At 41.5% G+C, this 14,850-nt stretch overlaps 1 protein-coding gene across 1 annotated transcript in view; it reads right to left on the bottom strand.

Moving 5' to 3' along the window:
- The window catches only part of LOC126418591 (transcriptional repressor protein YY1-like), an 85,310-nt gene that overhangs the window by 13,913 nt on the left and 56,547 nt on the right, over positions 1–14,850 (bottom strand). Inside the window, exon 4 of the mRNA XM_050085423.1 lies at positions 5,759–5,928. Within this exon, the coding sequence (XP_049941380.1) occupies positions 5,759–5,928 (170 nt within the window). The remainder of the gene's footprint in view (positions 1–5,758; positions 5,929–14,850) is intronic.

Below are 14,850 nucleotides of genomic sequence, written 5' to 3'. Positions count from 1 at the left end.
TTGATTCAAACCAGACGAAGCACGTGAAAAAGGAAGGGTACCCGTACAAATAAGGACGAAGCGCCTGACACATAGCAATGGCTACTTGGTAAAGCTTAACTGTTAAGCTTATGACTCGAACCAACCTACTGTAGCTGTATCTTCATCCATTCGACCGAAATTGTGTCTCATGTTACAATGGACCAACTTTGCTTTGATTTGGAGGTGCGATCTAAAACTTTTCTCTCCCCTTGAATTTCGAGTCTCGAATTTCAGGTGTGGCTTAGATTCGGGAAAATTTTTTTTCCTTGCTTTCGAGTCTCATTTTTTAGATGCGGCTTAGATTCAAGTAAATACGGTAATGCACAATGCTCTCGATCAGAGTTATGTCATGTCTCACTTCTGGAAGGAACTTTCAAAGAGTGAGTTCAAGCCTAATGTTCTCAAGCTACAGCAGGCCTCACCCCACGATCGTAACTGGATTCTTCAGACAACATAGCCCCCAGTCTTTTAGCTGTTCCACTGTATTCATAAAGACTCAACCATTGTCTAGACAGTTCTTATCCATACATAAAACAAAATCAAAATGTAATGAATAGGCATCCAAATCACAAAGCGAACTTAATAATTTTTTTCCTGGCAAAGAATATAAGTAAAAAAGAAGCAAAACAATGTTAAGTTTTTAATACAAAGAGTGAAATCAGTAAATCTGTATAACCTGGAAAAGTAAATTTACTGTTAGATTGTATTTGTAACGATATGACTGTGTTACTTAATCCTGTCACTGACAAACTTCCAAAAACTGAGATAAAAACAATAACCACATCATCTATTTGATCTTTCCTGTACTACAAAACAACAGCACAATCCATTGTTTCTTTGGTGTACTACACTGTGATGATTACATATTCGAACTACTAAGCTGAGCTGACAGTTTTAGATTATGATATCTCTTTTTCTGTGTTTTATTAAATCAAGTCTATATTCTGCCCCAAGCTATGCTCCAGTGACCTGTGAAAACCTCACAAAAATTAGTTTAGCAGTTTTGGATTAGGGTGTTCAAACAGACAGACGGACAGACAGAGAAACATGACGTTTTTACTGTTTTCAGATCAAGTCTGCAAACAAATTTCCCATGCCATATTCCCCCCGCCCCTCCCCCCAACACCCCCAAGAACCAGTTATAAATGACCATCGTTTAATCACCCAATACCTCCCCAGACTGGAATAACTGAACCACATCCTTCATGTACCACCATCCCTCCCAAAATGGCTACTCAAACTTGGAGAAGAAAATCCCTGAGAATTCCAGGCATCAGGAGGAAGATAACGCCAAGATTCTCCTGATAAAATAATGGTGAGCAACAAGGGGCATATGTGGGGGTGGGGTTAGCATACCACAATAATTACTTTTCTTTCCTCTCAGCTGAGCTATATATCAGCCAAAGAAGTAGTTTAATCACAGTTTTTATGAAATTTGTAAGTCATACAAAATAATATTCATATAATTAACACACAGATATTTTAAAATTTATGATGTATAAAAGTAAATAAAATTAAATTTCAATGTTAGGTTAAAAACACAGTATTCCCTGAGATTTCATGAAATTCCTGAAATTTCCCTAATTTTTCAAGGTAAAATGTAATTCCCTGAGGATTCTAGGTTCTCCAGAAGAACCACCACCCTACCTCTAAAGTGGAGTTCTGTCACCCACCCGAACTACACAACATCCTAGTGCATCACCTGCCACAGGCTTGTCCCACACCACCAGAGGCTGGGTTACTTGTGAAAGCAACAGGGTCGTATACTAGCTCAGCTGTAATCATTGCACAGCTTTTTATATTGGTATGACTACCGACCAACTGTTCACCAGGATGAAAGGCTATCACCAAGCTGTGGTAGAGAGCCAAGTGGACCATTTTGTACCACAACATACAGCTGAACATAACAAGCTTGATTTCAATGGCTGCATCACAATCTGACCATCTGGATCATCCTCTTCACCATCAGCTTTTCTGGACTGCGCAGATGTGAGTTATCTTTACTACACACTGTCCACTCCCAAAATTATCCCAGCATCAACCTACGATAACCTGCAGCCCCACACCCTCCACCCAGGTTACCACCCTGTCCTTTGTATCACCTCTTCACAATTAATGTCCCCTCACCCTCATTATGCACCTCTCTCTGCCAACACACACAGTGGTCGTTTCCCCTCTCTGCCAGTGCACCCATCCATCTCTTCCCCTCTCTGCCAATGCACCCACCTGTCTGCTCCTCACCCGACACTGCCTGCTTCTGTGTGTGTGTGTGTGTGTGTGTGTGTGTGTGTGTGTGTGTGTGTGTGTGTGTTTCATTTCTTTTCTGAAGAAGGCTTTGGCTTTCAGCTTAATGTGTAACATCCTTTTTGCTGCGCATCTGCAACTCAATGCATCATCTTTCCAGCAAGTAGCAATCTAATTTTTGGATAATATTTTGTTATTATTAGTATATATACATTTACTGCTAAAAACAGTATGTGAAATCGAGTGTGATACACAGTGACAACATATAAATAATGGAGTGAAATTAAGATAAAGTATCACAAATTTAATTACCAAGAGTAAATACTGTAGGTTTAATGCCAACAACTTTTATTGCCCAGCTTATATTCACAAATAACACACTAAATCAAATACAGTACACAATGAAAGTAACAGTGCAATGGCTACACAGCATACAATAAATACACAAAATAGGAAAACAATACCCGAGACAGCAGGAAGATAATGAAACTAGTACCTATCTGATTAAGGGAGAGATCCAATAATAGCAAATGCAACAAGAAATCGGATTTACACAGACTATAATCAACAACGGGTGCAGTTAAATAGTAGGGTGTTGAGAGGATGAAGCAGCCTGTTAAGTGAAGTACTTTTGCCCCCCACCACCTCTTTACATATCCAAAAACAAGCAATGGAAGAACACATAACAGGAAAAAGGCTATAGAAGTCCTCTCCACAGTTACATCAGAGCACAATCCATCCCCCGGCACATAAACACACACAAATGTAAATACTTTACGAGTAAGGGAGACCACTTTCCAAAAAGCAGAAGTGTTGAGTCATCAACAGCTACACACGAGAGAGACTGGAAACTTGCTAGGTTTTGGGCTATGTCATTCCATGAGACATATGTGATGCATGGATGTCTGAGCCAGTAGGAAGCAGTGCACGGTGTTGGTGACAATGAGAGGTGAGTTAGGAGGGAGTAATAGGACAGAGGAGGGGGAAGACATTGGGCGGAGCATGAGGGGACATGTTGGGCTCAGCTGCATGTTGTGCCACTCGGTGGTCTATTTTGGTCTTGGCCGCAGTCTGGTGGTGGCAATTTATTCTAGTGCACAAGTGATTGGTTGACATACTGACATAGAAACCTGTGCAGTGATTGCAGCAGAGTTGGAATATGACACAGCTGCTTTCACGGATAGCCCAGCCTGTGATAGAACTGAAGCAGGAGGCACTGGGTGGGTGGACTGGCCAGGTCTTGCATCCGGGTCTTCCACAGCGATATGTTCCCTGCGGCAAAGGAGTGGGAGTGAGAGTGGGATGTGAATGGACTAGGATATTGTGTAGGTTGGATGGGGGGATGGAACACCACATAAGGAAGGATGGAATGAATCTTGGGTAGGATGTTCCGCATTTCAGGGCATGAAGATAAATAGTCAATGTCCTGGTGGTGGTCAGATGTTCCAGGCCAGGGTGATACTGGGTGACGAGGGGACGCTCCTTTGTAGCTGATTCTTGGCGGCGAGAAGGGAGGATTGAGAGTATGTTAAGATATGACACAGGAAATCTGTTTGCAGCCTAAGTTTGGGTGGGTGGTGGTGAGGGGTAGGGGTGGGTGGGGGTGAGGGGTGGGTGGTGGGAGGAGCTGTAGTGCCTGTCTGTGAAGGCCCTCATGAAATATTTAGCATACTGGGCATGCGAGTTCTTGTCACTGAAGATACACCGTCCATGTATGGCCATCTGTATGGGAGGGTTTTTTGGTGTGGAAATGACAACAGCTGTTGAAATGCCAATTTAAACCAACTAACCATCAAGAGTAACCGTTTTTCGGCAGCTGCCTTCACTTCCACATGAAAAAAATCCTTCCCGTAAGGTCTGGCCACCTGTGAATGGTTTATTGCAGTGATGAGAACTCCCTTGTCCAGCATGCTGCTGATCTCACAAGCACCTTCATAGACAGTCACTGTCTTACCAAAACCTAGTCCATGAACAAACACGAAGGAGCAAGCCCCTTGTCACCCATTATCACCCTGGAACAACTGAGGCACATCCTTCATCAGGGCTTAAATTATATATCATCATGCCCTGAAATAAGGGGACATAGTAACCAAGATCCCTCCCACCTCAAGTGGTGTTTCCACTGTCCACCCAACTTACGCAATATCCCACTCCATCCCTATGATTACTCCCACACCCAACCTTTTGCCGCAAGGATCATATCCCTGTAGACGAACTGGGTGTAAGACCAACCCAATCCACCCAGCCAGCACCATCTACTCCCATTCTGTCACAGGCTTAACCTAATCCATCAGAGGCCAGGCCACCTGCAAAAAGTAGCCATGTCCACATACCAACTCTGCTACAATCACTGCACAGTTTTTTTTAATTTCAGCATGGCAATGAAGCTGCTTGTCCACCAAAATGAATGGCCACTGCCAAACTGCAACCAAGAACAATAGGTGGCATAATGTGCAGCTGAGCACAACATATTCGATTTCAATGGACTGTTTCACGCCCTGGACCATATGAATCCTCCTCTTCACCACCAGCTTTTCTGAACTATCCAGAAGGCAGTTATCCTTGCAACACACCCTTCACTCCCAGCATCATCCTGTCCTCAATCTCTGTTAACTGACTGTCCCCCCCCCCCCCTCCCCAAGAGCTTCCCCTTCCTCTATCCTATCATTCCTGCTCACTTTGCATCTCCATATCACCTTCCCTGTGCATTGCTTCCAATGGCTCTGGCAACTATGCATCACATATCTAGCTCTAGCAGCTGCCAATTTCGCCCCCCCCCCCCCTCGCATTCCTAGCCAGCAAATCTGCTGCATCCCTCCAAGCTGCTAGCTACTCAACCCCAATCCATCTTCCTGCTTCATGCCTCCCCCCCCCCTTCCCCCCACCTCCATCCATTCCAACCAATATAATGTCCACCAAAAACCTTGTCCACATTCCAAACCACACCACTGAAATTGTCTGCCCACCCAGCACCATGAAGGGGTACAGGCATGTGTATGTTCCTACTTCAGCTCGAGAAAGGATGTACTACTAAAGCTAGCACTTTTTCTGTCTTTTTTTGCCAGTCACTGACTCAACGCTTCTGATTTTCGGTGAGAGTCTCTTTTACGCCTGAAGTGTTTACGTTCTGTCAGAACTTTCCTACTATATGTATATACAAATGTAAACCACGTAATGTGCTGACTAATTATAAGTTATTAAACAGACGAAGCAGAGGTTAGTTAACTATCTTCTAATTGGACATAAAATGAAAAAACAATTAATACCCAGTCACTGATAATGGAGGAGGAAGATAACATGACAATGGGTGGATCCTATCCTTACTGGCTTTTGTTAATTTCATTTAAGTATAGAGATCACAATGCGTAGTACAGTCGTCTTTCAGTGCCTTTCGATGTTTACAAGGGGAAACATATGAGGCTTTGATCACCCACTGCAACAGATGGAAATAAAGGCAGCAATATCTACTAAATACACGTTTAAGATAACTTACTTTGCTTTTGCATGCGTCAGAATGTGACTTTTAAGATTTGTAGACTGTGCAAACTTTTTATTGCAACCATCAAAAGGACAGACGTAGGGGCGATCACCAGTGTGGATGCGCACGTGTGTCCTTAGGTTGAAGTCAAGTGAGAATCGTTTACCACAACCTTCAAACGTACACTGTGAAAAGATATTGCAAAGCAGAGGACATCATTACCTTTATGAGAAACATAGTAATAACTTAACTCACAATCTAATGTTTATTTTTAGATTACTATAGAGCAGTTAGGTTCCTGTTGTACTCCATTGAAACTTGGGTAAATTAAGGTAACGGTCTTTGTTTCATAATCAAGATCACTGACTATGCAATCAAACATGAATAACCTAAGAGAAGGGGTGCACAGAAAAAGTCAAGTTAGTATGAGGGTGCCATGTTCAGGCAATCATTGAATTTTATCACAAACTGCCTAATAACAAATGTCTCTGGAGTTCTATAATCATTCATCTCTCTAGGCTTTCATTTACAATGTATGAACCACAGTGCATGCTAACTGTAATAATTTATTTTATAGTTTATGTGAATAACATTCAAACTCACCACCACATTAGCTTCTGATTAGCTATTCAAAAGTTCCCTTTCTTTAAATTTTCTAAACACTAGAAAAATAAATCTTAAAATTCAATGTTATTAAAAATGGATATAGAGCACTTCACACTGCTGCAAGTTGCCTTAACACCAAGCATACTATGTCATTTAACATATTTGACTAAACAAACATAAACAGACATACCAGTGATGATCAAGGCACATCTTTGGTAATACAGCAGTTATAAATACAGTTAAAAATGAAGTACAGTGATACTCTGAAACTGGTACAAGGCAAGGGAAAAAGCATAAATGAAGACAAACTTTATGTAAAGCAGAAAAAACATAATTTTTTGTTTTGTTTTAGGTACTCTGTTTAAAAACAACAAATAATGTATATCGTTTCAGTTACACAGTCATACTGAAATTTAAAGACATAATACCATCATATAAACAATACCCATACATCAATCATTTCATGGAAAATGAAAGAAGTTACAAAATCAACAAAGAAGAAGACCAAGTATCACATCATCTCTACACTTACTTACTTACTTCATACTTATTTGTCAATGAGAACTTTATACTATTCTCTGGGCACAATCTCTTCCAATATAGCAGTTTCCTTTTAACTCTGTGAAATTTTAATAAAACCACATAGAATGTTTATAACACCAGCATAATAGCTTTATGTTTGAAGTTTCCTTTCTCCCCCCCCCCCTCCCCCATAGATTTGATTCTTTCAGTAATACACAGGTCAGATGTTCTTCAACTGAAACTTCGAAATTAATATCTTCTTCTATCCATGGATCCCCCCTTGAACTCCCGAAGCATATCTGTAACACTTGCACAATGATCGAACCTACTGGTAACAAATCTAGCAACTTGCCTATGAATTACTTAGATGTCTTCTTTCAATCCGACCTGATGCCGATCCCAAACACTTGAGCAATACTCAGAATAGGTTGTACTAGCGTCCTATGTATGCATTTCTTTACAGATGAACTCCTCTTTCCTAAAATTCTCCCAATAAACCGAAGTTGACCATTCATCTTCCATACCACAATCCTCAAATGCTCATTCCACAGCACTTCACAGTGTTATGACCAGATATTTAAACGACCTGACTGTGTCAAGCAGGACACTAAAAATCCTGTATCCAAACATTACGGGTTTGTTTTTCTTACTCATCCCCATTAACATACCTTTTTTTATATTAAGAGCCAGCAGCCATTCATTACACCAATTAGAAATTTTGTCTAGGTAATTTTCTCTAACACCTTCCTTTTACACCATAGCATCATCTGCGAACAGCAGCAGCAGATTTCTGCCCACCCTCCCTGTCAAACCATTTATGTATATGGAAAATAGCAATGGACCTATCACACTTCCCTAGGGCACTTTAATGTCCCATAAAAGCATTTCAAACTTGTAATCTCTTAGACTTTCCTGGTGATTTGTCATCTTGTTAAGATCAGATGTTCAGCCAGTGGTGCCTGGAGCTCTGTCTGCCATGTACTCCACATTGGGTGTTTTCAGAGGGGACATCCAACCCAGAGCAGATAGCAGACTGAACTCCAGGCACCACAAAGGTACAAATATAGGACCCAGTCACCCAGGCTCGAGGAACACCTGTTGAAAATGCCAAGTTATGGTATCGAAACATGGCGTTGGGAAGATGTGAACTAGCGGCAGAACACCTGATCTCAACATGATGACCAATTCAAAGTTGTCTGAGGACCGCAGCATCAGGTTATAGAATAATGATGGTGCTTAGTGATACATATGGGGTAAGTGAATCTGAAAAATTAGGGCTATTTCTTATTCAACATGGAACAAGCAATAATACAAGCTTACATCATGAGAAAACATGCCATATGGAGTACTTTCTCTTCAGAAGGAAAGAAAAATAATTATTTGCTGGAAATTGAACTGCAGCTATATATTCTGAACCAGAGGTTACATTAAAAACAGAATATTGTAGCACGAAAAGTCACTGGAGAGAAGTAAAAGCTGCTCTATTATGAATCAAATGAAGAAAGCAGGTTACGGTTCAACATCCAGTTAAACAGAGTTGATTAGAAACATCAAATCTTGGGGACAAGGATGAAGGGTGAATTAAAAAACTTTCTGAAGGAACCAGTCTACAATTTGCCTTTAAATGATTAATGGGAGACATGGAAAACCTAATTTTGAATGGCCAGAGGGGAGTAGAAACTTAGTCCTTCAAAATAAACTGTAAATTAGGAGAGAGACGGGTTGCAGAAAAGGATTCAAAACTACCAGTGGATTAATGTAGTAGTAGTCTCCCCTTGATAGGTCAGGTGTGCAATAGATAAAGGGAACAGCTACTTGGCTAGCAGAGTACTTGTGAAGTGCACACGTTCTTTTTTTAGGATAGGCAGTAGTTTAAGGTTCTCAGATGAACATTCACCAACGACACACAGATAGTGAAACCAGACCACGTTCAGAGTAATGGCACTTCAACTGTCAGAGCTTTGTCAGTAAATTGTTTAAGTATTCATCACAAAGTTTCTGAATTTACTGGCCTCCAAGAAAAGTCCTGTACTCAAATTATTCTCGGGATAGACAGCTGGCTGAAACCCAAAGTAGAAAGTTCTGAGATACTTATTGATTCATGGAGCATATACGGAAAACACAGAAACACAGATTAATGAATTATGCAGGAATAAAGGCAATAACTCACTGAAAGGCAGCAGCACTGTGTCATTGACAAGTACATGAACAAAAGGTACAGAGCTTTGCTTTGCTAGCTTTTGGAATGAAATTCCTTTCTCAAGAAACACGTGCCCCCCCCCCACATACACACACAAAATAAGTGGGTGAGGAGGGGAGGGGGGAGACAGTGAGCAGTGAGTTACTTTAGGTTTAGGCCAGGGAGATTATGGGAACCAAGGATGTTATTTAAGGACAACTTCCATCTGCAAGCTCAGAAAAGATGGTGGTGGCGGGGAGGATCCAGATGGCACAGGCTGTGAATAGCCACTGAAATCTCTCATGTTGTGCTCTGCTGAGTGTTGTGCCACTAGGTGGTCCATCTCGTTTCTGGCAACAGTTTGGTGGTGGACATTCATTCTGGTTTACAGCTGGTTGGTTGTCATACCAATGTAAAACGCTGTGCAGTGGTTGCAGCAGAGCTCATGTATAACATGGCTGCTTTCACAGGTGGCCCGGCCTATGATGGGGTAGGATAAGCTTGTAACGGTACTGGATTAGGAGGTGCTGGGTGGATGGATAGGGCAGGTCTTGCATCTGGGTCTTCCCTTCCACAAGGGTATGATCCCTATGGCAGGGAATTGGGGGAGGGAGTGGCATATGGATGGACTAAGACGCTGTTGACATTGCGTGGGCAGAAGAACATCACGTTGGGAGGGGATGGAAGTACCTTGGGTAGGGTGTCCCTCACTTCAAAGCCCTCACAAAGAACGTGGTTCAGTCATTCCAGTCCCGGGTAGTGTTGCGGGGCAAGGAGGCACTTCTTTGTGGTTGGTTCTTTGGATGGCTGTGAGGATCAGGTGTCTGTGGGGATAAGGTACGGGAGATCTGTTTGTGTTTTAGGTCTGGGGGGTATTAACTGTCTGTGAAGGCCTTCGTGAGGCCTTCAGCGTACTGGGTGAGGGAGTTCTCATCACTGCTGATGTGGTTGCCATGGGTAGCCAGGCCATATGGGAGGGATTTTTTGATGTGGAAGGGGTGGCAGCTGTCAAAGTGCAGGTACTATTGGTGACTGGTGGGACTGATGTGCACTGAAATGCGGATGGAGCCATCTGAGAGGAGGAGATCGACATCCAGGAAGGTGGCACGATGGGTGGAGGAGGACCAGATGGAATGGATGGGAGATTAGGGGTTGAGATTGTGAAGGAATGAGGATAATGTGTCCTGGCCTTGGGTCCTGTTCATAAAGTTGCCATCAATGAACCTGAACCAGACCATGGGTTTGGGGTTTTGAGAAGATAGAAATGTTTCCTCTAGGTGGCCAAGAAGAGGGCATACAAGGGTTCTAGATGGGTGCCCATGGCTTGTATACCTTCCCTACAAAGATGAAGCAGTTATGGGTTAGGATGTAGTTGGTTACGTGTACGAGGAATGAAGTGGAGGGTCTGGAATCTGTAGGGCGTTGGGTGAGTTAGTGTTCAATCACGGCAAGGCCATGGGCATGAGGGTTGTTGGTGTATAATGAGGTTGCATCTACAGTGACGAGTTGGGATCAGGAAGGTAAGAGATTATACTGCAATTGACAAAAATATTGCGTCTATTGAGGTTGAATCTGAATGTGACCAGGGTTGCCCACGTTTCCCCAAGTGAAATTCCCTGATAGTTCCGTGATTTCCAGACAAGATTTAGCATTTTTCCCAGCCAAATTTTGAGATCTCAAGGGTAAGTAAAGATGTAAGTTGACAATCCATCCTTGCAGCTACAGTACAAGAAACAATAGTACCAAATGAGAAAATATCTAAATAAAACCTGCAAGCAGATGGCATTTCCTAAAGTGAGCAAAACTATTAAGTGCTAACATCAACATCTTTTGTAATGGACTGTTTTTCGATGGAAAAAGCAAGCCAAATGGTATCTGTGTTTCATTAAGACAACTGATATTTTATTTCAATAAAATGACACACATTTGGTGACAAAAATACGCATTTCCTTGGAGTCACAAGATAGATTTGAAATGCCTTCATGGATTTCAGAAATAACCTCACAAAGAAATAGGTATCTTGAAAGAAATGTATAAGACAGGGAAGAGTTGTGTAAACCAACAATATAAGTGACCACCAGTAAAATGTTTCTTCTGCTATGGTCATTATTGTCAGTACAAACTGCCAGCAACTTTCTTCTTCTTCTTCTTATCATCCATATTTTCTAATAATAAACTACTTTTGAAGTGCCAAAGTGTACCAGAATCAATAAAATGTCTATAACATGCTGCACTCTATAACATATTTGTGGCGAGACAGCCACAGTTTCTGAAATCCATCATACACAGCCTCTGGCCAGCCGAAGAGCACTGCAGTCCTGGGTCCATGCATAAAACACAAAAATGTGCTTCATAATGCCGCACACACACACACACACACACACACACACACACACACACACACACACACACCCGGCCTGCAGGCAGCGGGCAGTTCGGTGAGATTGGATCTGATGGGCAGGACCTACTCATTAGTGGGAAACAAAGCACTTCAGATCAGCAGGCCTGAACCGTTAGAGATTCCCTCAGAAATGTCCGTGATTTTGGCCTGCCGCTGACATCCACTCATGTGGGCAGCTAGTCAGGAGTCACAGACAGCATGTTGATGAAATGGGACCACAGTGAACAATCATGCAACTGATAACTTGCACAAATACTCTGATAATCAATAATAATGAGGATAGGTAGCAACTCACTGTAAAGATGATCGCTGAGCCACATACAGACATGGAGAAAAGACAATCACACTCTCACAACTAAATTTTCGGCCATAGCCTTTGTCAGAAAACGAGCGCACAAACTCGTTCACACAATCACTAGACCAAACTCATGCTCACATAGCCACCGTCTCTGGTCACTGCATCTACCAGTCTCTGAGAATCAGATCCAAACAAACCACTCCACGTCTCCCTGCCTCTCGTCAGCAGCTGCTAAGCTAGTGGCGAGAAGTGGTGGCAGCACTGACTGCAAGCTGATGGGAGTGGTAGGTAGGGGGGAGCAATAGTAATGACGGAGTAGAGAAACGGCGCATGTGCTCAGCTGCACCCAACCAGTGATGATGCATGACATCTCAAAAAACTGTGAAAATAATTATTTTTTTGAAAATATAACGTAACTGGATGGATAAAAAATGAAGCAGCAGCCACCAATTCCAAGACAATTTTAGAGTCATTTGAATAAAGTCTATGGTCAGTAGTGCAGAAATACCTAGATCACGCGATATTAGTTGTGGTGACTTTAACCTACCAAGTATAGACTAGGATGTCTACGGATTCATTGCAGGGTGAAGGGGGAGGCAGTTACAGACTGTCTTATGTAAGACTTTCGTAATTTTTTTCTGAAAACTGTCTTGAGCAGCTAGTTAGACAGCCCACATGCAATAGAAATATTTGAGAAATAGTAGCTACAAACAGGCATGATCTTATCGACACTGCCAGTACAGAGACCGCGATTAGTGAATATGGTAACATATTATCTGATGTTTCTAAAGTTAATAGTCAATCAAGAAGGCTAGGGAGTATATCTGCTAGAAACAGCAGGTAAGTTGTTCTAAGCATCCCACTTAAAGACAACAAATTGACATCATTCAGTTTCAGTATCATGGATGGAGAGCAATTATAGGCCAAGTTTTAATGAATTGTAAATTGTTCTCTGAAGGTGTATGTGCCGACTAAATGCATTATGTACAGAAAAGACCCATTGTGGTTTAACAACAAAATTCGAAAAATCCTGGGAAGCAAAGGCTATTGCACCCTCAGTTCAAAAGGGAGTGCGCAAATGACAACTGGTAAAAGTTCGTAAAAATTCGTGCAGCTGCTAAAAGATTGAAGTACAAAGCATACAATAACCATTACCATCCTACCTCAGCAAACCACCTTGCTGAGAAAATTCAGGTCCTACTTAAAATCGCTAAGAAGGTCTAAGGGTTTTATCCACGCTCTTGCTGACCAGTTTAGTGTGGTAGTAGAAGATAGCAAAAGGAAAGCCGAAGTTTTAAATTTCACAATAAGAAATTGTTCACGCAGGAGAATCGTACAAACTTATCATTATTCGACCACTGCACAGACTTCTGTATGAAGGACATTCCCAGTGTAAAGAAACAACTGAAAGCAAAGAAGTCACCAGGTATGGATGGAACCCCAATTCAGTTTTACAGTGTGGCAGTATTTCTGAACAGGAGTCCATGGAGCCCTGGGGCTCTGTGAAACCTGAAAATTGAAATGTGTTGCAATAAAATGAAACTCACAGCTGTTGTCCGAGAAGGATCTTTTTCAGTTGCTAAACAGAAAGCAATTAGAAATTATACCTACATTTGTAAATTTAAATGTTTTCCGACTTTGCTAAATTTCTGCCCTGAAGTCTGTCAACTATTATATAGGACCACTTCAAGTGAGAGAAATCCCGTGTTTGTGATGGCACTAAACCTATTGTACATTAATTTCACAATGCCTTGGAATTTCGTGGGTTTCATCTTCACATGACAGAAAGCTCCAACCACTACCACCAATTACAGTTAAAAAGACGAAGGAGAAGAGGAAGTAAATATTAGTCATTCCTATGTTTATAAATGCCAAGATTCTCCCCCCCCCCCCCCCCCCCCCCCAATTCTGGGATTTCTTTAAAAAAAAAAAAAAATAAAAATAAAAAAAAGAGAGAGAGAGAGAGAGAGAGAGAGAGAGAGAGAGAGAGAGAGAGAGAGAGAGAGAGATAGAGAGAGAGAGAGAGAGAGAGATGACAAATGACAAACCCCTCACAAAATATGTTTCTAGATCCATCACTGCAAGTAACTCTTGACTCAAATTAGGTGTGGTTAATGTAAAATTGTCTTTGAAGATAGATCACAATATGTTTCTTTGATTCAATCAATTTGAGAAAAGATCAAAATGACATACAACCACAACATTGGTCTTAAACTGCTTCCTTTCTAACAAATGTAAGAAAAACTCTGAAACAATAATATTGCAATGTGATCTTATTACTGTTGAAGCAAAAATTTCCTGCTTCTTTAATTTTCCAGGAATGAATAATTAAAACAAGGAAAAAGAAAAACAACAAAGTTTGGGACTTGCTCCTTACTTAATCAACAAAGTGAAACTGCACTCGATATTGTCCTTTTTTCTTCAGTGGCAAGATCATGTGATTAGATAAGGAAAACAAGGTTTAACTGCCTCACACCTTTACAAGTTTCTATGGTCACTTTAGAGTGTTAACCCCTTGTGTTTTCGAAGCTAGATACAGTAATAAGCTTTATGACATGCATTTTCTCTGTAGGTTTAACTCGAGTGGGATGTAAGTACGACACCACCATACATACGTCTAGGCTCAATGAATGGCATTAGTCATGTTTTTCCCCTTCATCGTTTCATCAAACAATGGAAGAGGAAAAAAGTATTACTGGAGAAAACGGGTATTAGAGACAGTCACAGATGCCATGTGTTCATGGCATGGCACATGACATGGGAGTGGAGAGTAATAAACAGCAGATGTTTACAGATTGATTTGTCATCATCCATTATTTTTCTGAGGTGCTCAATGTTTTTTTTGTGTTGCGACATTTCTCAAGTTCGCAATGGACCGATGGTAGCAATCATCTGCAGTGAAACTCAAGACTCTTCGTGATAAGTCGAACAATGGGTTTGAAAGTGAGCCTTCAAGTTCACAAGCTAATACAAGCGAAAGTGAAGGAAAGAAGAGAAGACACTGTGATGACAACCTTGGTTACGGATTTACATGCATAGGCAGTGACGACAGCCAGCAGTCTTAATGTGTCTTGTGTTATGAAGTATTGAGCAAGTAAAGC

The sequence above is a fragment of the Schistocerca serialis genome, chromosome 9, assembly GCF_023864345.2.
Source record: "Schistocerca serialis cubense isolate TAMUIC-IGC-003099 chromosome 9, iqSchSeri2.2, whole genome shotgun sequence".
Lineage (NCBI taxonomy): Eukaryota > Metazoa > Arthropoda > Insecta > Orthoptera > Acrididae > Schistocerca > Schistocerca serialis.
The sequence above is the reverse complement of the archived record's forward strand: the minus strand, read 5'-3'. Positions and strand labels throughout refer to the sequence as shown.